The following is a 22,829-nucleotide window of genomic DNA, read 5'->3' as shown; positions in this document are numbered from 1 at the left end:
AATAGAAATCAATACAAGAGAAGATTGGATGCTTGCTGAAATTTTCAGGGGACTTAGATGATCAGACCTGTAGAGAAGATTTACACATCCTTTTCTCAAATCATGGTGAAATAAAATGGATAGACTTTGTTAGAGGAGCAAAAGAGGTTTGTAAACAATATCCTTTGTGTGTGTGTGTACTTGGGTGTATATGTGTATGTGTATGTGTGTCTGTCTATCTGTGTGTCCTGGGGATTGAATTCAGGACCTGAGGGCTTGGCCTGTGTCTATCACTTGAGCCACAGCTTCCATTTCTAGATTTTTCCCCCCCACTATTGGTTTTTTAGTGGTTAGTTGGAGACAAGAGTCTCACAGACTTTTCTACCCACATTGGTTACTAATGATGATCCTCAGGTCTCAGCTTCTTAGGTAGCTAGGATTATAGCCATAAGCCACCAGTGCATAACAAAATATTCTTAAATATCATTATCAAGGGTCTTTTTGGTATATGTCAGTCTTGTTGCTCAGTGCTAGCACTTTGAGCCACAGTACCACTTCTGATTTTCTGGTGGTTAATTGGAGATAAGAATCTCACAGATTTTTTCATTGCCAGGGCTTGCTTGGAACTGTGATCCTCAAGTCTCAGACTGCTGAGTTGCTGAAGTATAGGCTTTAGCCACCAGAACCTGTTTTTTGTTGATTTTTTTTTTTTTTGCCACTCCTGCCTCCTGCCTTGAACTCAGCTTGAGCACTGTCCCTGGGCTTTCTCAAGGCTAGAGCTCTCCCTGGAGCTACAGAACCACTTGCAGCTTTTTTCTAGGTATATGGTACAAAGAAATTGAACCTGCATGCTAGGCAAGCACAAGGCCAAACTCCTGGCCTGTTTTGTTTATGTTTTTTGCTTTGCCAGTCCTGGGCCTTGAACTCAGCCTGGGCATTGTCCTTAGGTTTTCTCAAGGCTAGTGTTCTACCTCTGAGCCACAGCACCAGTTCTGACTTATTCTTTGTATGCAATACTGAGGAATCGAATCTGGGTCTTTGTGCATGCTAGGCAAGCACTCTACTATTAGGCCGCATTCCGAGCCCTGCTAATTTTAATACTTTTTTTTCCATATATTTTTTATTGTAATTAATAGAAGGGTTACATGATATTTGCCAGATAGATGGTGCATTAATTCCCATACATTGATACCCTTTCACATGTCTTGGTCCCCATTTCCCTCCCCCCCACACCCACCCCTCATCTTGTTTTCCATCGTTCCCTATCCAATTTCAAATAACCAAATACAAATATTATATCCGATATATCAGGTAACAAAGTGAGATAGTGTAACAATATGAGATAACCAAGGGACAGCAAAAGTGATGAGAGATAACATAGTACCTTAAGAACAACAATCATTCATTATATGGCTTATGTTTACATCATATTTTAAATGACAAGTTAAACATACAAGTGTTCAAGGAGGGAATCTTTAATTACAATCACTGGGACTTAGTATTTAGATCTTAGTCAAAATTAGGCTAAGGGTTTGTATGTTATAGAAACATATCGATTTGGGGGTGGGGGGAAGAGTAATGGATACCAAGACATGTGAAAGGGTATCAATGTATTAATGCACCTTCTATCTGGCAAATATCATGTAACCCTTTCATTAATTACAATGAAAAATTTTAAAAAAATCTAAAAAAAAAGAAACATATCGATTTATGAAATAAAAACATTATGTCTATAGAGTCATAGGTTTTTGTGTCTATATAGTTATGTTTGTATTTCCATTACCATGTCCATAGCTTTGGGTATGCAGTTATTGAGTCCTCACTCTTGTACTCTTTGGATTTAATAGCCGCATATTAAGGATACCATGCGCCTTTTGTTCCTTAGATCTTGACTTGTCTCACTCAACATGATTCACTCTAGATTCATCCACTTCCCTGCGAATGCCATTATTTTATCTTGTCTGTTGGCTATGTAGAATTCCCTTGTGTATATATACCACATTTTCTGTATCCATTCATCTGCAGTAGGGCATCTGGATTGTTTCCATCGCCTGGCTATTGTGAATAGTGCAGAGATGAACATAGCTGAGCAGGTGTCTTTATCATATCCTGGGTCATGCTGTTCAGGATAGATGCCCAGAAGTGGTATGGTGGGATCATAGGGAAGGTCTATTTTCAGTTCTTTTTTTTTTTTTTTTTTTTTTTTGCCAGTCCTGGGCTTGAGCTCAGGGCCTGAGCACTGTCTTTGGACTTTCTCAAGGCTAGAGCTCTACCACTTGAGCCTCAGCACCACTTCCGGCTTTTTTCTATCTATGTATGTGGTACCGAGGAATCGAACCCGGGTCTTCATGCATGCTAGGCAAGCACTTTAACCACTAGGCCAAACTCCCGGCCCCTATTTTCAGTTCTTTAAGGAACCTCCATACTGCTTTCCAGAGTGGCTGAACTAGTCTACATTCCCACCAGCAGTGTAGTAGGGTTCCTTTTTCTCCACAACCCCGCCAGCAACTGTCATTGTCTGAGTTCAAAATCTTGGCCATTCTTGTTGGGGTAAGGTGGTATCTTAGGGTTGTTTTTATTTGCATTTCCTTTATGACCATAGATGATGAACATTTTCTCATTTGTTTTTCTGCCATTTTAATCTCTTCTGATAGGTCTCTCTTTAGTTCCCTTGCCCATTTAGTGAATGGTTTATTGGGTTTGGGGGGGATTAGTTTCTTGAGTTCCCTGTAGATACTAGATATTCAGCATTTGTCAGATGTATTGTTGGTGAATATCTTTTCCCAGTTGGTTGGCTGTCTCTCTACTTTTGCAACTATGTTTTTATCTGTACAGAAACTTTTTATTTTTAGGTAGTCCCATTTATCCAGTCTCTCTCCAATCTGTTGTGACCCTGGGATTCTGTTCAGGAATCTGTTGCCTGTGCCTATGAGTTCCAGTGTCTCTCCTACTTTATCATGTAGCAGTTTCACGGTTTCCGGTCTGACGTTGAGGTCTTTGATCCACTTTGAGTTAATGCTTGTGCATGGTGAAAGGCTAGGGTCAATTTTTAATTTTCTGCATGTGGCTGCCCAGTTTTGCCAGCACCAATAATTGAATAGACTTGTGTTTGTTCCACTGTATATCTTTGGCTCCTTTGTCAAATACAAGTTGCCTATAGGTATGTGGTTCTATTTCTGGGTCTTCTATTCTGTTCCACTGGTCTTCTGGTCTGTTTTTGTGCCAGTACCAAGTAGTTTTTGTTATTATGGCTCTATAGTAGAGTTTGAAGTCTGGTATTGTAATACCACCAGTATTGCTCTTTTTGCCTAGAATTGTTTTGGCTGTTCTAGGTCTTTTCTTGTTCCATATGAATCTTTGGATTATATCTTCAATTTCTGTAAAGAATGTCTTTGGGATTTTGATGGGGATTGCATTGAATTTGTGTATCAATTTTGGCAGTATAGCCATTTTCACTATGTTGGTTCTCCCTAGCCATGAGCATGGGATGTCTTTCCATTTCCTAGTGTCCTCTTTAATTTCTTTCATTAGGCTTTTATAGTTTTCATTGAATAATTCCTTTACATCTTTGGTTAAGTATATTCCTAAGTATTTTATTCTTTTGGGGGCTCTTGCGAGTGGGATCATTTTGTTGATTTGGCCTTCTGTTTGTGTATTGTTGGTGTACAAGAAGGCTACTGATTTTTTTTTAAAGACTACAAACTTATCTTTTAGAAGATAAAGTTAGTAGAGAGCCTTTTTTTTTGCCAACCCTGGGGCTTAACCTTAGGGTCTGAGCACTGTCCTTGGACACTTTTTGATCAAGGCTAGCACTCTGCCACTTGAGACACAGCACCACTTCCAGCTTTTTCTATGTATGTGGTACCAAGGAATAGAACCTGGGTCTTCATGCATGCTAGGCAAGCACTCTACCACTAGGCCAAACTCCCGGCCTGTTGTTCCTTTCTTATACCCTGCCAAACCAATTTTTAAATTTTTAGTTCCAAGTGTCTGTTTGCCATGTTTTCTGTTACCATGTAAACTGCACATATTTAGTAAATTTTTTGTTTCATCTTTTTGGTTGGTCATGGGACTTGAATTCAGAGCCTGGCCGTTGTCCCTTAGCTCTTTAGCTCAAGGCTACCACCCTACCCCTTGAGCCACAGTTCTACTTCTGGTTTTCTGGTGGTTATTTGGAGATAAGAGTCTCTTGGAGGGGCCGGGAGTTTGGCCTAGTGGTAGAGTGCTTGCCTAGCATGCACGAAGACCCGGGTTCGATTCCTCGGTACCACATACATAGAAAAAAAAAGCTGGAAGTGGTGCTGAGGCTCAAGTGGTAGATTCTAAGCCTTGAGAAAGTCCAAGGACAGTGATCAGGCCCTGAGCCCAAGCCCAGGACTGGCACAAAAAAAAAAAAAAGAGTCTCTTGGAGTTTTTAGTGCTTGGACTGGCTTTGAACCTTTGTACCATGATCCTCAGATCTCAGCTTCCTGAGTAGTTAGGTTTATAGGCGTGGTGCCTCCGCACCCGGCTGACATACTTAGTAATTTAAGACACATATTTACAGTTTCTGTTAATTATAAGACTGGACATGATTTGGTCAGTTTTTTGTTTGTTTTGTTTTTTTTGCCAGTCCCAGGGCTTGAACTCAGGGCCTGAGCACTATCCTTGGGCTTTCTCAAGGCCTACTGTTTTACTGCTGGAGCCACAGCACCACTTCCAGCTTTTTCTATGTATATGGTACCAAGGAATCGAACCTGGGTTTTTGTGCATGCTAGGCAGGCACTCTACCACTAGGCCAAAATCTCGACCTCTCCTCAGTCTTAAAACAAAAGACAAGATGTTAGTCTGGGTTGCTCATATATGGGGTGGGGATCCTCTGTCTTTTGTGTGTGTGTGTGTGCCAGTCCTGAGCTCAGAGCCTGAACATTATCCTTGCGCTTTCTCAAGATTAGAGCTCTACCATTTGAGCCTCAGCACCATTTCTGGCTTTTTTCTATGTATGAGGTACGGAGGAATCGAACACAAGTCTTCATGCATGCTAGGCAAACACTCTACCACTAAGCCAAACTCCCGGCCCCCTCTGTCTTTTCAGCCAGAGCTGCTTTCAGTGTCCTCTTAGTGTGGACACACCTGTTCTCATGGCTATATAAATATATAAGGTCCTTGAAATCAGACACAGTACAGATAGCTGCTTCTCACATGCTTGAGCCTTCTTACTGTAGAGATAATTTTGTGTGGCTTATGTCTAAAATCCTAAATTTCTAATTGCTCATTTTTCTCTTGGATGTGGTATCTGGTATTTTTCTGAATTATACAATTTATTAATGACTACAGTTTACATGTGTAGCATCCCTTTTATGATGTTCATTAATTGAATCAGGCCGTTGAGCCACTTAGCTTGAACCTGTTTCCCCTAATAGTATACTTTCTCTTTATTAAGCGTTTTGCTTTGCCAGTTAAAAACAAAAGTCATTGAAACTAGTAATGACTTTTTCTCTAAGTGGGAAAAAATTAGTATTGAGTGAAGAAATTGTGGAACAAAAAACTAAGGGTCTGGCTTTCATTTTCTTTTTGGTGTATAGGGAATAATCCTATTTAAAGAAAAAGCCAAGGAAGCACTGGATAAAGCTAAAGATGCAAATAATGGTAACCTACAATTAAGGAACAAAGAAGTGACTTGGGATGTACTAGAAGGAGAAGTGGAAAAACAAGCACTGAAAAAAATCATTGATGACCAACAAGAATCCCTAAACAAATGGAAGTCAAAAGGTTATTTTGATTTTTAAAAAATATCTCATTTGCCTTAGTAAACATTTTAGCTTATCAAAATATTAATACTTAAAACATTATACATTTTTAAAGTTTTAATACTTTTGAAAAGTTTTTTTTTTGTGTGTGTGTCGGGGGGAGGAAGCCAGTTGTGGGACTTGTCCCTGAACTCTTCAGCTAAAGGGTACCACCTACCCCTTGAGCCATAGTGTCACTTCGTTTTCTGGTGAGTAATTGGAGATAAGAGTCTCTCCGACTTTTTAGTGCCGAGGCTAGCTTTGAACCGTGATCCTCAGATCTCAGCCTCCTGAGCAGTTAGTGTTTATAGGTCTGAGCCAGTTATTTTGCAAAGTTTTAAATACTTAAAACTTGTTTTTCTTTTTAACTAAGTTCTCAATTGTGTCTTTCCAGGGCGTAAATTTAAAGGAAAAGGAAAGGGAAATAAACCTTCCCAGCCTGGGTCTGCCAAAGGAAAAGTACATTTTCAGGGAAAGAAAACAAAATTTGACAGTGATGATGAAAAAAAGGATGCAGCTGGTAAGTCTGAAGTTTTTTGCAAGTTTCATGACAGATTTGTACTTGGTCAGGAATGTGCGTTTTCAACTTCTACTTGGAATTCTTTGGTTATTGTGATTTATTTTGGTTGTTCAATTTTATAAGTAGGAGAGGGAGATACTTTGACTGTAGTAATCAGGTCTGTAAAGCCTTTCTCTTTGGTGTAGGAAACTTGTTGCTAACTAAAAACAGAACTGCTGGGGCTGGGAGTTTGGCCTAGTGGTAGAGTGCTTGCCTAGCATGCATGAAGACCTGGGTTCAATTCCTTGGTACCACATACATAGCAAAAAGCCATAAGTGGTGCTGTGGCTCAAGTGTTAGAGCCCTAGCCTTGAGAAAATCCAGGGACAGTGCTCAGGCCCTGAGCCCAAGCCCAGGACTGGCAAAAAAAAAAAAAAGAAAAAAAAAAGAAACAGAACTGCTATTGCTATTTGTGCTTAGTATAACGTAAAAATATAATAGTGTTTATGTTAAACTGAACCAAAGTTGCTTTTTTTATAGGACCAATGAAAAGACCAAGACAAGAAACAGACCAAGAAGAACCTGCATCAAAACAACAGAAAACAGAAAATGGTGCTGGAGACCAGTAGTTTATTTAGTAAACAAAATTTTTTTATTCATCTTAGGTTTTAAGCTGCTTTTTAGTTTTGGAGGCTTTTAAAAAGAAAAGCGAATTAGGTCCACTTCAATATCCACCTGTAAAGAAAAAAAGTTTTGGTTGTTTTGTCTTTTTTTGCTGTTAGCTAAGTGAGATATTTTTTTAATGTTCTGTTTGTGTCCAGATTGAAATACCAAAAGGAATATTCTTCCTCTAAATTGTCTTTGTAATATTAGTACGAACTTATAAATATATACTATATGAAAACAACAAAAGCAGTTTTATTTTTTCCTTTTTGTGCCCCGAAACATTTGAGAAGGGTTTTCAACTAGAGTATTGGGTAGTGAGTGAAAGCCCTTCCCCCAGATAATTTATCTAATTAATCTCTTAGGCTGGCTTTCCATTTATTTAAGTAACTTGGTAACAGTGGAAATACTTATTGCACAGCTTTCTAATATTGCATGTACTCAGACCAGAATCAAGACTTACTGATTTCTTTTTATGAAAGTTGTATAATGCTGGAAGGTCATACCGAAGCTCTGTAAAACAAAAAGGACCTAAGGTAAAATTATTTCTAAGCATCTACCATGCTTAAAACAAAGTTAGCTCGTGCCTGTAATCCTAGCTACTCTGGAGACTGAGATCTGGGGATCAAGGTTCAAAACCAGTTCAGGCACAAAAGGACCCGAGAGTATTCACCTCCAATTAACCTCTAGAAAACGGGAAGTGGGGCTTGGCTCAGGGGTAGGGTGTTAGGCTTGAGCTGAAGAGTTCAAAGTACTAAGTGCTGATAGCCTAACATCTTAGACCTATCCACTTTTTCAGGCATTGACTTGTCTGTGTTTCCAAGATTGACCTTGCCAAACCGAGTTTGGAATTTCTGCTGTTTAGACCATTTCTACTAAAATGAAATGTTAAGGATAAGAGATTTTTAGGTGAGAAAAAGGGAAGAAAATCTTTTATGAAAATAATAGGAACTTTCTATTTTTTAATTTTCCAATAATATATATATATACACACATATACACACACACACATATATATATATATATAACTGGTCTAATTTTATAATCATGCTTTTGTCAAAGTTTTCTTGTCTGTATTTTAGTAATAAGTCCCTATTTTTTTTGCTAAGCTCTAAAATGAAACCTCTATTCTCACACATCTTCTAAATAATATGAACTATTTTAGAAAGATGGCAAAAAAAATCAGCTACATATACTTCGTATTTTGTAAAATAAATTTTACCTTATAGGTCACAGATAATGGTAATGGTCATTTTTTTAAGTTATGAATTGTTTTGTTTCCCCCTTTCCATAATTCATATTATTAGTATTGTTTTGCAATATAGGAGCTCAAAAAAAGGGCCTTGCTTGCTAGGTAAGCTATATCACAACTCCTTAAAGGCTTCCAGAAATATCACTGCTGATGGTCTGAAGACCACATTTGAAGTGCCAAGGTTCTGGCTTGGTACACTGTTGGGATTGTTCTAAAGTACTCCATGATCCATGACTGAGTATAATAAGGAGACAGACCCTCTTTATTAAATATCCCATTACTAATGGTGAGCAGAAGTACAGCTAGATGTTTTAACACTGTGGGGCTAATTCATAGTAAGTTGATTATGAGAAAAACATGTTCATCACTGCATTCTTATTGCACGATTTTTAGTTATTTGAGTTAGTTAGCTTTTAGTTCTGTTTTCCCTGTTGTGATGTTTGTGACTATTACCCAAATTAGTAAAAAAAAATGTATCAAATATAAGTACTCAGAGTGTGCATGTTTATGTTTGTCTCCCACCCAAAGGGGGGAAAAATTAATATTTTCCTCTGTAAGCAATTAGAAAACTGAAATAGGTTAACTAAGCATACATTTTGGCATTTTTCTACAGGTAAATTTCAAGCCAAGGATTTACCAATTCCCCATCTATGTGGTTCTTCCCCCCTCCCCCCAGTCCTGGAGCTTGAACTCAGGGCCCAGGCATTGTCCTTTTTGTTGTTGTTGTTGTTGTTTGTGCCAGTCCTGGGCTTAAGCTCAGGGCCTGAGCACTGTTCTTGGACTTTCTCAAGGTTAGAGCTCTCTACCACTTGAGCCTCAGCACCACTTCTGGATTTTTCTATGTATTTGGTACCAAGAAGTCGAACCAAACTCCCACCCACTATGTGTTTTTTTTGTTGTTTTAAAATAGTTGGGCATAAGCCAGGGCCTTGTTTGTACCAGACAAGCAGTCTACTACCACTTGAGCTATACACTCAGCCCATCTGTTTTTATTTTTGAGCAGGACCTTTCTACTTTTCCCCTAGGTTTATCATAATTTTATAATCTTTCTGTCCCTACCTCCCAATAGGTGGGATTATGCTCTATACTACCACACTTAGTTCAAGCCCATATTTTTATTTTGTCCTGGTGACTAAAAAACTGAGTGCTAATAGACATTTTCAGTGAAAATACATAAACTTGGACAGAAATGAACACAATCAAATTTGAATAAATGGAGCCAGGTGCAAGTGGAGAGATATGGCTCAAATTGGTAGAACACTAGCTAGCCTTGAGCAAAGGAGCTCAAGGGCAGTCAGGCGCAGTGCCTCACACCTGTATTAGCTGCTCAGGAGGCTGAGATCTGAGGACTGAAGTTCAAAGCTAGCTTGGGCACTATTTCCAATTAACCGCCAGAAAACTGGAATTGGCACTGTGGCTCATGGAGTAGGGCGGTAGCCTTGAGCTGAAGAGCTCAGGGACAATGCCCAGGCCCAGAATTCAAGTCCTGTAACCGATTTAAAAAAAAAAAAAAAAAAAAAGAGCTCATGGATAGCACTCAGTCTCTGAGGTCAAGCCCTATAACCAACCTCCCACCTCCCCGGCCCCCCCCCCCCAAATGAGACAAGTGTTTATACTTATTGCACTGCCAATGATGCACATTTGCCCCCACTGAATAACATTCTTTTTTTTTTTTTTTGCCAGTCCTGGGCTTGAGCTCAGGGCCTGAGCACTGTCCTTGGACTTTCTCAAGGCTAGAGCTCTACCACTTGAGCCTCAGCACCACTTCCGGCTTTTTTCTATGTATGTGGTACCGAGGAATCGAACCCGGGTCTTCGTGCATGCTAGGCAACCACTTTAACCACTAGGCCAAACTCCCGGCCCTCTTTTTTTTTTTTCAGGTCATGCAGCTTGCACTTGGCCTGGGCTGCTGGGCTGAGTTCTTCAGCTCAAGGCTACTCCTATATTCATAGCCCCACTTCCCATTTTCTAGTGATTAATTAGAGATAAAAGTCTCACCTGCCCCTGCTGGCTTCAAACTGTGAACCTTAGATCTTGGCCTCCTGAATAGCTAGGATTACAGGCCTGAGCTTCCATGCCCACCAAAACATTTTCTTTACACTGGTACTAAGGCTTGAACTGGGAAACTCAAGGTCTCACGACTATGTTGCTCAAGGCTAGTGCTCTGCCACTTACAGCTTTTTGCTGCTAACTGGTGTAACAGTCTCATGGATATGTCTTCAGGAGCTAGCCTGGGTCCTCATTCTCAGATCTCAGCCTCCTGAGTATCTAGGATTATAGGCCTCAGCCATCAGTACCCAGAGAAAACATTCTCTAGTTTTGAGTTAATACATGTAGGTCCTTTTAAACACTGTGGTTGAGGTTTTTCTTACCTGCAATGATGTCCATCTTGATTTTCCATTCTGCAGCTTTCTTTTGAATATGCTAAAAGACAAGATTTCCATGTCAGCTGGTTGTTAAAAAGGACACTTTTACTACTGGAGATTTTGTTTTCAGAATTTCATTAGAAATTTTGAAAATTTTCATTTGAAATCTAGAAACTTCAGTTAGATGGATAAAATAATAGCTAATAAGGAAACTGAGATCTCAGTGAGTTAGCCAAGGGAGAAAAGTGTTTGAGGCTTCCAATTAACCCCCAGAAATCCAGAAGTGTACAGAGTGGTAGAACACTACATTTAGTACCTCAGTTTGAAGGCCATATAATGGCATGTGGTATGTTGTGGGAGAGATGTGAAAGGAAAAAAGGGGGAAAGCTTGATAAATACTGAAAGAGCAGCACCTGAGTTCAAGCTCCATAACTGACAAAAACAAACAAAAACCAACCAGTTCAAAGCCAGCTTTGGAGAAAAAAGTCCATGTTGCTCAAATTAAGCAATAAGAGGCTGGAAGCTGGAACTGTAGCTCAAGTCATAGAGCACTAGTCCTTAGTAAAAAAGCTCAGGGATAGTACCCAAGCCTCATCCTAGGAGTAGCACCCCCACCCTGCAAAAAATACATATTTGGCCCTTAGGCAGAGCATGTGAATTGAGTAGCTGATCATAAAACCCATGATCACCAAATCTCCAATTTAAACATTCCCTATCTGGCAGTATTTCACATGTATTGTCATAATTCATGAGCAATAAAGGTATAGAATCAAAGTCAGGTACTGGTGGCTCTCATGCCTATAACGCTAGCTACTCAGGAGGCTGAGATCTGAGGATCTCTGTTCAAAGCCAGCCTGGGCAGGCAAGTCTGTGAGACTTGCCAGTTAACCAAAAACTGGAAGTGATGCTGTGGTTGAAGTGGTAGAGCACTAGCCTTGACAAAGAGGCCCAGGCGCTGAGTTCAAGCCCTGTGAGAGCCCAAAAAGCCAAGCTGTGAGAACTGAAAGGATGGAGAGGATGAACTGCCTCTTCCCAGAAAACTCAGAATGCTGAGTCTCCTTAAATGGTAAATTAGTCCTGGCTTGTAGGAACTCAGATTCCAATCCTTGGTGTAGAATAATTCTACCCCAAACTTCGTGGGAATTTAGGGATAAACAATAATCTATGTTATCTGTAAATCATATACTGCTTGCACCTTAAGATAAAAAAGATTATCTCTTGAGTATATCACATAATTGATACTAGTGACTTCAAGGTTACCATGACATCACATTTTCTGCATATATATCCCTTTACCCTTCTCAATAAATACTTTGTAAACTGGACCCAGGACACCTGAAGCTGGAGAAAGACTTCAGGTCCCTAGTGCCCCAGACCTTAATTCCACAGTCTGGTGTTCGTTACTGTCTTGTCAAAGCCCCATAGCCAACCCAAACAAAAAAACAACAACAGAAAAGCTGTGTGGTGGCTCAGGACTGTAATCCTAGCTACTCTGGAGGCTGAGATGTGAGGATCAAGGTTCAAAGCCAGCCCAGGCACAAAAGTACCTGAGACTCTTATCTCCCATTAACAGCTAGAAAATGGGAAGTGGGGCTTGGCCCAAGGGTAGGGCAGTAACCTTAAGCTGAAGAGCTCATACAGTGCCCAGGCCCAGACTTCTAGACCTACAAACCACACACAAAAAAGACCCAGCTTATGCTTATACTTTTAGCTGTGATTTGTTTCAGCAAAGGATACAGAGTGAAGTCAACAAAAGAAAAAAGTATACTGATGATGTCTGAGGAAAGCAAGTACTGCCTTACAATCTAGCTTAGTAGATATACGTTAGTAGGTTGTTTTTTTTTTTTTTTCATACTGAGGCTTGAACTCGGCTTGGTTGCTGTCTGTGAGCTCTTTCGCTCAACGTTAGCACTCTACCATTGAGCCACCACACCACTTCAGATTTTCTGGTTATTAATTGAAGAGTCTCTTGGATTTACCTGCTCAGGCTGGCTTTGAATCATGATCCTTAGATCTCAGCCTCCAGAGTAGCTAGGATTAGAGGCTTGAGCCACTGGCGCTCAGCTGTTAAGTTTTTTTTTTAATATATTTTTTATTGTAATTAATAAAAGGGTTACATGATATTTGCCAGATAGAAGGTGCATTAATTCACATACATTGATACCCTTTCACATGTCTTGGACCCCATTACCCTCTCCCCCACCCCCCTCAGCTGTGAAGTTTTTATCTCCAATTAAACACCAAAAAGGGCTGGGAGTTTGGCCTAGTGGTAGAGTGCTTGCCTAGCATGCACGAAGACCCAGGTTCGATTCCTCGGTACCACATACATAGAAAAAAACCAGGAATGGTGCTGTGGCTCAAGTGGTAGAGATCTAGCCTTGAGAAAACCCAAAGACAGTGCTCAGGCCCTGAGCTCAAGCCCAGGACTGGCAAAAAAAAAAAAAAAAAAAAAAAAAGGTGGGAAATGGGGACAAAAACATGAGAAGGGGTTTCAGTGTGTGTGAAGTAATGTACCTTCTATCTGGCAAATATAACTGTAATCCTATAATTACAATAAAAAAGGTAATGTTAAAAAAAAAAAAAAAACACCAAAAAGCTGGAAGTGGAGCTATGGCTCAAATGGTAGAGTACTGCTGCCTTTGGGCAAAATATCTCAAGACAGTGTCCAGGCTTTGAGTTTAAGCCCTAGAACGTGATCCCCTCCCACCAAAAAGAATTAGACATTGTAGCACTAATGGAATACCATTTAATGTTCAAAATTGTAATGATGGTATGTATAGCAGGGTATTTCCTTATACCTCAGTATGAAGAAATGATGCTTAAGTTCTTCAAGATAAAACATGAGTAAAGGCCGGGAGTTTGGCCTAGTGGTAGAGTGCTTGCCGACCTAGCATGCATGAAGACCTGGGTTCGAGTCCTCAGTACCACATACGTAGAAAAAACCAGAAATGGTGCTGTGGCTCAAGTGGTATAGTTCTACCCTTGAGAAAGCCCAAGGACAGAGCTTTGGCCCTGAGTTCAAGTCATAGGACTGGCACAATAAATAAATATAAATGAAAAGTAAATGAGCTTATATTTGAATCCAGGTCTATCTGATCCCAGAAATCAGTTCCTTTTATTTTGGAGTTTGAACTCCAGGTTCTAGTGTTCTATCACTTAAGCCCATGCCCTTATTTTATTTTTCTTCAGGTAAGATCTTGGATAGCTAAGATGACAGATGCACATCACAAAGCTCACCTCTTGTGATGGGATATTGCTAACTTTGGCTCGACTTTGAACTGCTATTCTTCTGTTCTCTCCCTCAGTAGCTGGGGCTACAGGCATGACCCACCATCCCTAGCTCTGCGTTTTTAACCACTCTGTTGTACTAATTCTAAAAAAAGTACTGTCCCTATCCTTAATATCCTAGAATACGCTTGCCACATTGTGTTATATACTGGCAAAAGGAATAATAGAATGTGAGCTCACCTAGTATGCATGAAGCCCTGGGTTTGATTCCTTAGTACCACATACACAGAAAAAGCTGAAAGTGGTGCTGTAGCTCAAGTAGCAGAGTGCTAGCCTAGAGCAAAATGTGTCCAAGGACAATGCCCAGGTCCAAGTCAAAAAAAAAAAAAAAGAATAACAGAATAGATAGTTTTCGAGATAGTTTGAGATCAGATTCAATGTTTTTAAAATACAGGCCTAATGTCCTTAAGCACGTAAGGCCAATCAGTAAGCAACAGACTAAAAAGCATTAATCATTATACTCAGGAAAACAAGAACACACTGTGATCTTAGTTATACTCCAGTCCTGTACTTTCTAAATTATGTCCCTTTCTTGACACCAGTTGCTGTCTGAACAACTCTAATGAAATATTAGTCATTCAGCAAGAATAAAAGATAATTATAGATAGCAGACAAAGGGAAAATTCAGTTTCTTAGAGGGTAGAGGTCAAAAAACAAGTCTGGAGAAATACTAGTACATAGCCTTCACAGAAAAATCCTTAATGAACTGGATGTGGTAGCTCACACCTGTAATCCTAGCTACTCTGGAGGCTGAGATCTCAGGATTAAGGTTCAAAGTCAGCCCTGACACAAAAGAACCTGAGACTCTTATCTCCAATTAACCTCTTGAGAAAGGACAGTGGGGGCTGGCTCAAGGGTAGGTTGGTAGCCTAGAGCTAAAGAGCTCAGGAACAGTGCCCAGGCTAAGTTCAAGCCCCATGACACGTCAAAAAAAAAAAATCCTTAATGACAAGTAGCTGTAATCCTGGCTACTCAAGAAGCTGAGATCTGAGGATCATAGTTCAAAGCCAGCACTGGCACTAAAGAACATGAGACCTTTATCTCCAACTAACCACTAGAAAATGGGAAGTGGTGCTGTGGCTCCAGGTGGTAGCCTTGAGCTAAAGAGCTCAGGGACAATGCCCAGGCCCAGAGTCCAAGCCCCATCACAGACCAAAAAAAACCCTTGAGGCCAGGAGTTTGATCTAGTGGTAGAGTGCTTGCCAAGCATGCACAAAGGCCCGAGTTCAATTCCTCAGTACCACATACACAGGAAAAGCTGGAAGTGGTGCTATGACTCAAGTGGAAGAGCTCTAGCCTTGAGAAAGCCCAAGCCCAAGGACAATGCTCAGGCCCTGAGTTGAAGCCCCAGGACTGGCAAAAAAAAAAAAAAAAAAAAATCCTTAATGACAATATGTGTGTGTGTGTGTGTGTGTGTGTGTGTGTGTGTGTGTGTGTGTGTGTGTGTTTAACTCCTTAATAACTATATATATTTAATTAATTAATTTTTTGGCTAGTGTTGTCTCTGAGCCTGTATGTGCTCAAGGCCAGCATTCTACCACTTGAGGCAGTATCACTTCTGCTTTTTCTGTTTCCGTGGTACTGAGGAATCAATCCCAGGGCTTCATTCATGCTAGGCAATCATTCTTTCACCAAGCCACATTCCCAACCTATGGTACTGGGTTTTAAATCAGGACTTTACAATTGCTAGCAGGCATTCTATCACTTGAGCCACTGTGCCAGCTCTGATTTGTGTTGGCGATTTTCAAGGTAGAGTCTTCTGGACTATGATTCTATTTAGGCTCCTCTTCATTACTGAGATGATAGGCATGTGCAGCCATGCGGAGTCATTGATGAGATAGGAAAACATGAGTTTTTAGCGTGGGCTGGCCTTGAACTGAAATCTGTAATCTGTATTTTCCACCATGTCTGGCTAGCATGATGATGTGAACTTACCTGTCTAGTTGAAGATTTGTGTAAAGAATATACTGCTGTTCTTGCTATTTCCAAAGCCGTCTTTAGGAAAGCCATATCAGTTCCTGTGAAGAGTAAAAATGAAAGTTCCTGTTTACATTATGTACTTTTTTTTATGTGTGTGTGGATTATGGAGCTTGAACTGTGGGCCTAAGCGCTGTCCCTGAGCTCTTCGGCTCAAGGCTGTTGCCCTATTCCTTGAACCACAAGCCCACTTCCTGTTTTCTAGGGGTTAATTGCAATTCTCAGATCTTAGCCTCCTGTGTAGCTAGGCCTGAGCCACTCTGCCCAGCATACAGTATGTACTTCTTCTCAAAGCAAAAGACTAAAATGGACAGGAAACAATTTTTTTTTTCTGAAGTTCCAAGTAGCCACTTGGATTGATTGATTGATTGATTTTTGCCAGTCCAGGGGCTTGAACTCTGAGCCTGGGCACTGTTCCTGAGCATCGTTTGCTCAAGGCTAACAGTCTACTACTTAAGCCACAGCACTATTTCCGGCTTTTTCTGTTTATGTGATACTGAGGAATCCAGGGCGTCCTCCATGCTAGGCACTTTACCACTACATTCCAGCCACCTTTAAATTATTTGTGCAGTAAGTCAGAGTAAAAAAAAAAATTAATGCTGGGGTTGGGAGTTTGGCCTAGTGGTAAGAGTGCTTGTCTAGCATGCACAAAGACCTGGGTTTGATTCCTCATTACTGCATGCATGCACAGAGAAAGCCAGAACTGGTGTTGTGGCTCAATTGGTAGAGCCCTAGCAGTGAGAAACCCCAAGGACAGTGCCCACATCTTAAGTTAAGGTCCAGGACTGTCAAATAATACTACTACTACTACTACAGGTTGGGAATGTGGCTTGGTGGTAGAGTGCTTGCCTACCATGCATGAAGCCCTGGGGTTGATTCCTCAGTACCACACAAACAGTAAAAGCTAGAAGTGACACGCTGGCACACTGTGCTAAAGTGCTAGCCTTGAACACAGAGAGGCTCAGGAACAGTACCCAAGCCAGAATTCAAATCCCAGGAATAGCAAAACAAAACAAAAACCAGAAAAACATTACAATAAAAAAGGTAATATCCCGGGGCCGGGAGTTTGGCCTAGTGGTTATAGTGCTTGTCTAGCATGCACGAGGACCCGGGTTCGATTCCTCGGTACCACATACATAGAAAAAAAAGCCAGAAGTGGTGCTGAGGTTCAAGTGGTAGAGCTCTAGCCTTGAGAAAGTCCAAGGACAATGCTCAGGCCCTGAGTTCAAGCCCTGGACTGGCAAAAAAAAAAAAAAAAAAAAAAGGTAATATCCCAAATGAATGACTTTCAAAATGGAAGAATGGGACACAGAATAGTGTAGGGTTTTAAGCTATATGTGCCCCTTCTTCACTTCTCCACTCTATGTCTACAGTACAGAATCACTGTCGGTAATGGACACATTGGGTGAAGCCAAGTGGTAGAATATATAGTTTGCATGTGTTGTAAGGTCCCGGATTCAACCATTCAACCCCACACAAAACAACCCAGGTTCTAAAACAGTAAAATCTTTTTTTTTTTTTTTTTGGCCAGTTGTGGGGCATTAACCCAGCAAGGCCTGAGCACACTATCCTGCTTTTTTCAAAGCTAGTGCTCTACCATTTGAGCCCCAACACCACTTCTGGCTTTTCCTGTATATATGGTACCAAGGAATCGAACCTGGGTCTTCATGCATGCTAGGCAAGCAATCTACTACTAGGCCAAACTCCTGGCCCAAAACAATAAAATCTTTATAGGGTTTATAATCATGAGAGTAAAGTAAATAATTTGATATATACATCATAAATGAGAAATCAGACTTTTTACTTAACACAAGATTGAAAATTTCAACTGATTAATCCATCAGTAAGTAAACTCAAATTTAAACTGCAATAAGGATGAGAGATACTGATCACTTAATAGCAACAACCAGTCAATGGCAAAAGTGATTTTTTAGTTTTCTACAAACATACCAACATACCTGATTCTTTACTAACCTTTATTGTTTTTGGTGCCAAAGGGAGGATTCATAATTACTGTGTCAAAGGACTTAGACATCTTATTAGATAAGGAGCATACATCACATTGAACCATATCAACATTTGTTAACTCAAATTCTTCCATATTCCTTTGAAATATTTCCAGTGCATCGTTATCTATGTCAAATCCAACACATAACCTGTAAAGACAAAATATACAAAAAGTGACAATTTACAGTTCCAAAATCAAAACAAAGTTTTAGCCTAACAATAAGTCATGTTAGAAACTTAAGTCTGTATAAAAAGGATTGCTGCTATTACCATTTTTACTTTTCCATACAAGTAGTTTTTGATTGTCTACCTAAGTAAATTGTGCTCCATATCAGATTGCTACTAATCTCATTTCATGACTATCCAGTAATAGGGGCCCGGAGTGTGGCCTAGTGGTAGAAAGCCTGCCTAGCATAAACAAAGCCCGGGTTAGATTCCTTAGTACCACATTCACAGAAAAAATCTGGAAGAGGCTGTGGCTCAACTGGCAGATGATAGCCTTGAGCAAAAAGTATCCAAGGACAGTGCCTAAGCCCTGAGTTCAAGCCCCCCCAAAAAAGAGGAGACTTGGAGTTTGGTCTAGTGGTAGAGTGCTTGCCTAGCATGCAGGAAAACCCAGGATTGGTTCTTTGGTACCACATACATAGGGGAAAAAAAAGAATATCCAGACCGGGAGTTTGGCCTACTGGTTAAAGTGCTTGCCTAGCATGCATGAAGACCTGGGTTCGATTCCTCGGTACCACATACATAGAAAAAAGCCAGAAGTGGTGCTGAGGCTCAAGTGGTAAAGCTCTAGCCTTGAGAAAGTCCAAGGACAGTGCTCAGGCCCTGAGCTCAAGCCCAGGACTGGCAAAAAAAAAAAAAAGAATATTCAATAATACTATTTCTACTTATCAAAGCACATCATACCCAAATAATGTAAAATAGATCACCTACCCTGCTCCTAACATTGCAGTTCCGATGCTAAGTACTCCACAACCACATCCTAAATCTGCAACCATTTTATCTTCAATGTCATCATATGTGTTGTGGATTGTATAGAGCATGCATGCTAAAAAGAATTAAAACAGAAATAAACAAGCTGATGACAAAATTTAATTTGTGTAAACCACTAAATGTCTTCATTTAGTTTTACATTATTTAAAATGGTCCCTGACAACAAAATACAATAAATAAATAAATAATGGTAAGGTTCATGAGTGGAGATGGGAGGGACTGGGAGAAAATGAGGGAACAGGTGACACTGTGAAAGGAAATATAGTCTACCTGACTCAGGTAAATGGAAGCCCTCTGTACATCAACTCTATAATATCAATAAAGTATGTATTTTTTTAAAAGGCAAGGTATGTAGGAGGAGGTTGTATGTAAGAAGAAGCACCATGAAGAGGGTAACACACTAGTGGTTCCCAGCTAGTTTCTGCTGACAGTGCCAAGAATGACACAATGGTGACCAATTTCTCATGTAAAATGAGAAAATCAAGATGTTTTTATTTCTCAGCCTTCCCAAAACGTGTCACACATGCACATGACCACTACTTAAATATTTTATTTTAAGGCTACAGCAGTAAGAATAAATAGGTTTTAAGTGTGTCAAATAAGTTTGGGGACCCTATTCCTGGGTATCACTAATATCAAGTGTGCATTTGTACTTAAAGGACACAGAACTTCAACTTCACAAGAAGCTCCGATTAGAGCAGCTTAAAACTTTATTTTTTTGGTCTGTCTTGAGACTTGAACACTGGGCTTGGGGCTATCTCTCAACTCTTAAGCTCAAGGCTGCCACCCTACCCCCACAGGGCCTGGGCTTTATCCCTCAGCTCTTCAGCTCAAGGCTATCATCCTACCCCTGGAGCCATAGCCCCATTTCTGTTTTTCTAGTTGTAAACTGGAGATAAGTGTCTCTCATTCTTTAGGTTCTTTAGTGGCTTGGATGGCTTTGAACTGTGATCCTTAGATATCAGCCTCCTGAGTAGCTAGGATTATAGGTGTGAGCCACTGCACCCCCCTTGCTTAAAACTTTTGTAGCAAGTTTATCACCTGGACACAGGTATCACTAAGCACCTATCATCAGACCCACACTCATTCCCCCACCACCTTCTCTTTGTCAGTTGAATTCAGGGGCTTTGGTTCCTGAGTCTCTTTGTGCTCAAGGGTAGTTCTCTACCACTTGAACCATAGCACAACTTCTGTTTTTTGTTTTGCTTTTTTTTTTTTTTTGCTAGTCCTAGGCTTGAGCTCAGGGCCTGAGCACTGTCCTTGGACTTTCTCAAGGCTAAAGCTCTACCACTTGAGCCTCAGCACCACTTCGGGCTTTTTTCTACAAATGTGGTACCAAGGAATGGAACCAGGGTCTTCATGCATGCTAGGCAAGCACTTTAACCACTAGGCCAAACTCCCAGCCCCTGTTTTGCTTTTTTTTTTTTTTTTTTTTCTTTTGTCAGTTGTAGGGCTTGAACTCTGGCCCTGGGTCCTGTCCCTGAGCTCTTCGGCTCAAGGCTAATGCCCCACCCCTTGAACCAAAGCCCCATTTCCCATTTTCTAGTGGTTAACTGGAGATGAAAGTCACAGACTTTAGTGCCCAGGCTGGCAGGCTGGCTTTGACAGAACAATCCTTAGCTATCAGCCTCCTGAGTTGCTAGGATTACAAGTGTGAGCCACCTCACTGCTAACTGGGTTTTTGAGTGGTTTACTGGAGATAAGAGTCCCATTGGGACTTTTCTATTTGTGCTGGCTTTGAACCACAATCCTCCTCTCTCAGCCTCCTAAGTAGCTAGAATTATAGATTGAGCCACCAGTGCTCTGTACCACATTCATTATTTTTAAACACAAATATTCACAATCTACAAATGAGAACTGGTAAGAGAACTGGGAGGAAAATGCTAGGGTCCGAGTTTTCAAAAAACTAGGCTCTTAGGTACACTGTTAATCTAAGCATGAATAATACCAAGACGCATTCTGGATAGCTGAACTCAGTAAGCAGATGTGGACATGTCTGACAAGAGTGCCACCTTGATTACTACTGCAGTTACTAGAAACTTGGAAGCTATCTCAAAGAAAGAAGTACACCCATGTGGATACTTTCAAACTACATATGAAACAACTGCAGTACCTGCAGACAGGAGACTGCCAGAACTTATTATTTAAACCTAGAAATGTGGTGTTGGCATTGCCACAGTGCTTTTACAAATTGTTCAAACTGGGTAAGAGTATGGCTTCGTGGTAGAGTGCTTGCCTAGTATGTACAAAGCCCTGTGTACAATTTCTCAGTACCGTATGCACAGAAAAAAACCACAAGTGGTGCTATGGTTCAATAGGTTAAAGGTGCTAGACTTGAGCAAAAGAAAAAAAAAAAGCTCAAGGACAATGCTCAGGCCTCAAGTTCAAGCCCCAGGATGGGAAAAAAAAAAAGGAAGTTCAAACTATGACTATATTACGAAGTGCATAAATGAAGTGAAGATCCATGACTTTTACTGGAAAATAATTGCTTCTTACAGATGTTCCCAGCAAATTAATTTTGTTAAGGTTTCTCAGCAACTTTTGTGTCACATTAAATATGAGTGGATTCTCCTGTCTTCTCTCCCATACTTAATGTCAATCTCTGGAATTACACATAGAGTCATTTATTAAAACTAAACTGATATTTTTTTTCGCCAGTCCTGGGGTATGAACTTAGCCTGGGCCCTGTCCTTGAGCTTTCTCAAGGCTGGCACTCTCCCACTTAAGCCACAGCACCACTTCAACGTTTTCTATGTAGGTTGGTTCCAAGGAATTGAACTCAGGGATTCGTGCATGCTAAGCAAGCACTCTACCACTAGGCCACACTCTGGGCCTTGATTTTTTTTTTCATTTTTATACAAACAAGCACTCTGGTTTTGTTAGGCTCAGTCCTTCCATTACCAACTCTGATGTTCATTTCCAGAGCAAAGGATAGATAGCGCAATAGTTCTTGCCCTGGCGATTTGCTGCAACAGTGAATCGAACCTATTTAGCAAACATTCACCGAGCTCCCTTTAACTGCTACCAGCAAGTCTTCTAGGCATAGGGAAATTCAATTGTGAAAAAAAACTGCTTTCAGAAGTGGCTCTGTGGTTCAAGAGGTAGGGCGGTAGCCTTGAGCTGAAGAGCTCAGGGGCAGCGCCCAGGCCCAGAGTTCAAGCACCGCGACCAACCAAACAACAACAACAACAAAAATCTATAGCCGGGGGCAGTGGCTCACGCCTCTACTCCTAGCTACTCAGGAGGCTGAGATCTGAGGATCGAGGTTCAAAGCCAGCCCAGGCACAAAAGGACCTGAGACTGTTCTCTCCAATGAACCTCCAGAAAACGGGAAGTGGGGCTTGGCTCAAGGGTAGGGTGGTAGGGTAGCCTAGAGCTGAAAGAGCTCAGGGACAGCACCCATGCCCAGCCCCATGAGCCCCCCCCCCCACAAAACTGCTTTCCCCTGTAGAGTTACATATGTAGAGAAAACACACCTACTGAACAGCAGTCCGTTTTCAGGGCTACCCAGAAAACAAAGCGTGTTGGGAGGCTGAGTAAACTACGCAGGCAACACCTGACCAGAGGGTGGAATTCCTCCAGACATTCTCTGTATTCATATTACAGTTCTGTTCCCATACCGCTGGGTGGACAGGGCTCTAGGGTGCCGGAGCCTGGTTAGCCAGCCCTACCTGCAATGTGAGGCCTGGTCGGATACTGTTCTAGCAGGAGCTTGGGCTTTTCGAATCCATCCACTTGCTGCAGGCGACTCTCTAGCTCCTTAAGCCTTAATTTCTTCATTTTTCCTTTCTTTTTACGATGCTTTACCGTGCGACTTCTGCAGTGAAAATCGTCTATGCCAGCTGTTTGGCTCGCTAGTTTCCACCCGGGCCGGAGTTTCTGCCACCCCCGAGGCCGGGGGCGGGGCAGGAGGCGCAAAGCCCCTCCCCTCCACCCCTCCCAGGCGCCCCCGCGAAGCCCGCGCGCCGCGGAAAGAATGCACGGGGATCGCACAGCACCCGGGGCGCCCCACACCCCCGCCGGCGCCGGCAGCA

The 22,829-nt window shown here is 41.2% G+C and overlaps 2 protein-coding genes across 6 annotated transcripts in view; one reads left to right on the top strand and one right to left on the bottom strand.

Moving 5' to 3' along the window:
- Ssb (small RNA binding exonuclease protection factor La) overlaps nucleotides 1-6,875 on the top strand; it is a 16,688-nt gene extending 9,813 nt beyond the window's left edge. Inside the window, exons 9-12 of one of the 2 annotated variants that reach the window (XM_090342667.1) lie at nucleotides 6-146; nucleotides 5,544-5,730; nucleotides 6,142-6,267; nucleotides 6,787-6,875. In XM_090342667.1, coding sequence (XP_090198793.1) covers nucleotides 6-146; nucleotides 5,544-5,730; nucleotides 6,142-6,267; nucleotides 6,787-6,875 — 543 coding nt within the window. Of the gene's footprint in view, nucleotides 1-5; nucleotides 147-5,543; nucleotides 5,731-6,141; nucleotides 6,405-6,786 lie in introns of those variants that run through there. The other variant, XM_090342666.1, reaches the window with a different exon arrangement.
- Mettl5 (methyltransferase 5, N6-adenosine) lies at nucleotides 6,857-22,829 on the bottom strand. Of its 4 annotated transcripts, none has more exons than XM_090342670.1 (7): nucleotides 22,467-22,826; nucleotides 18,736-18,850; nucleotides 17,767-17,948; nucleotides 15,751-15,833; nucleotides 10,534-10,585; nucleotides 7,373-7,440; nucleotides 6,857-6,981 (listed from the first exon to the last, which is right to left on the bottom strand). In XM_090342670.1, exons 1-7 carry the CDS (start codon nucleotides 22,573-22,575, stop codon nucleotides 6,943-6,945), a joined length of 648 nt encoding a protein of 215 aa, XP_090198796.1. In that variant the 5' UTR covers nucleotides 22,576-22,826; the 3' UTR covers nucleotides 6,857-6,942. The 4 variants fall into 4 exon arrangements, with proteins under 4 accessions (XP_090198796.1, XP_090198798.1, XP_090198794.1 ...); XM_090342672.1 differs by having other exon boundaries at nucleotides 7,373-7,422; nucleotides 22,467-22,822; XM_090342668.1 differs by lacking the exon at nucleotides 6,857-6,981 and having other exon boundaries at nucleotides 7,189-7,440; nucleotides 22,467-22,829.

The sequence above is a fragment of the Megascapheus bottae genome, chromosome 12 (genome assembly GCF_031878675.1).
Source record: "Megascapheus bottae isolate mThoBot1 chromosome 12, mThoBot2.hap1, whole genome shotgun sequence".
In the NCBI taxonomy this organism is placed as follows: domain Eukaryota; kingdom Metazoa; phylum Chordata; class Mammalia; order Rodentia; family Geomyidae; genus Megascapheus; species Megascapheus bottae.
This window is presented reverse-complemented; position numbering and strand designations above follow the sequence as displayed.

What these genes read in the sequence shown, in the direction of transcription:
- Mettl5 (XM_090342668.1), bottom strand. Translation starts at nt 22,575, where the DNA reads ATGAAGAAATTAAGGCTTAAGGAGCTAGAGAGTCGCCTGCAGCAAGTG. An exon ending in TGGCACCAAAAACAATAAAG is followed by an intron (nt 15,834 to 17,766) that starts GTTAGTAAAGAA and finishes TACTCTTCACAG; the next exon opens with GAACTGATATGGCTTTCCTA. An exon ending in ACAAATCTTCAACTAGACAG is followed by an intron (nt 10,586 to 15,750) that starts GTAAGTTCACAT and finishes CTTGTCTTTTAG; the next exon opens with CATATTCAAAAGAAAGCTGC.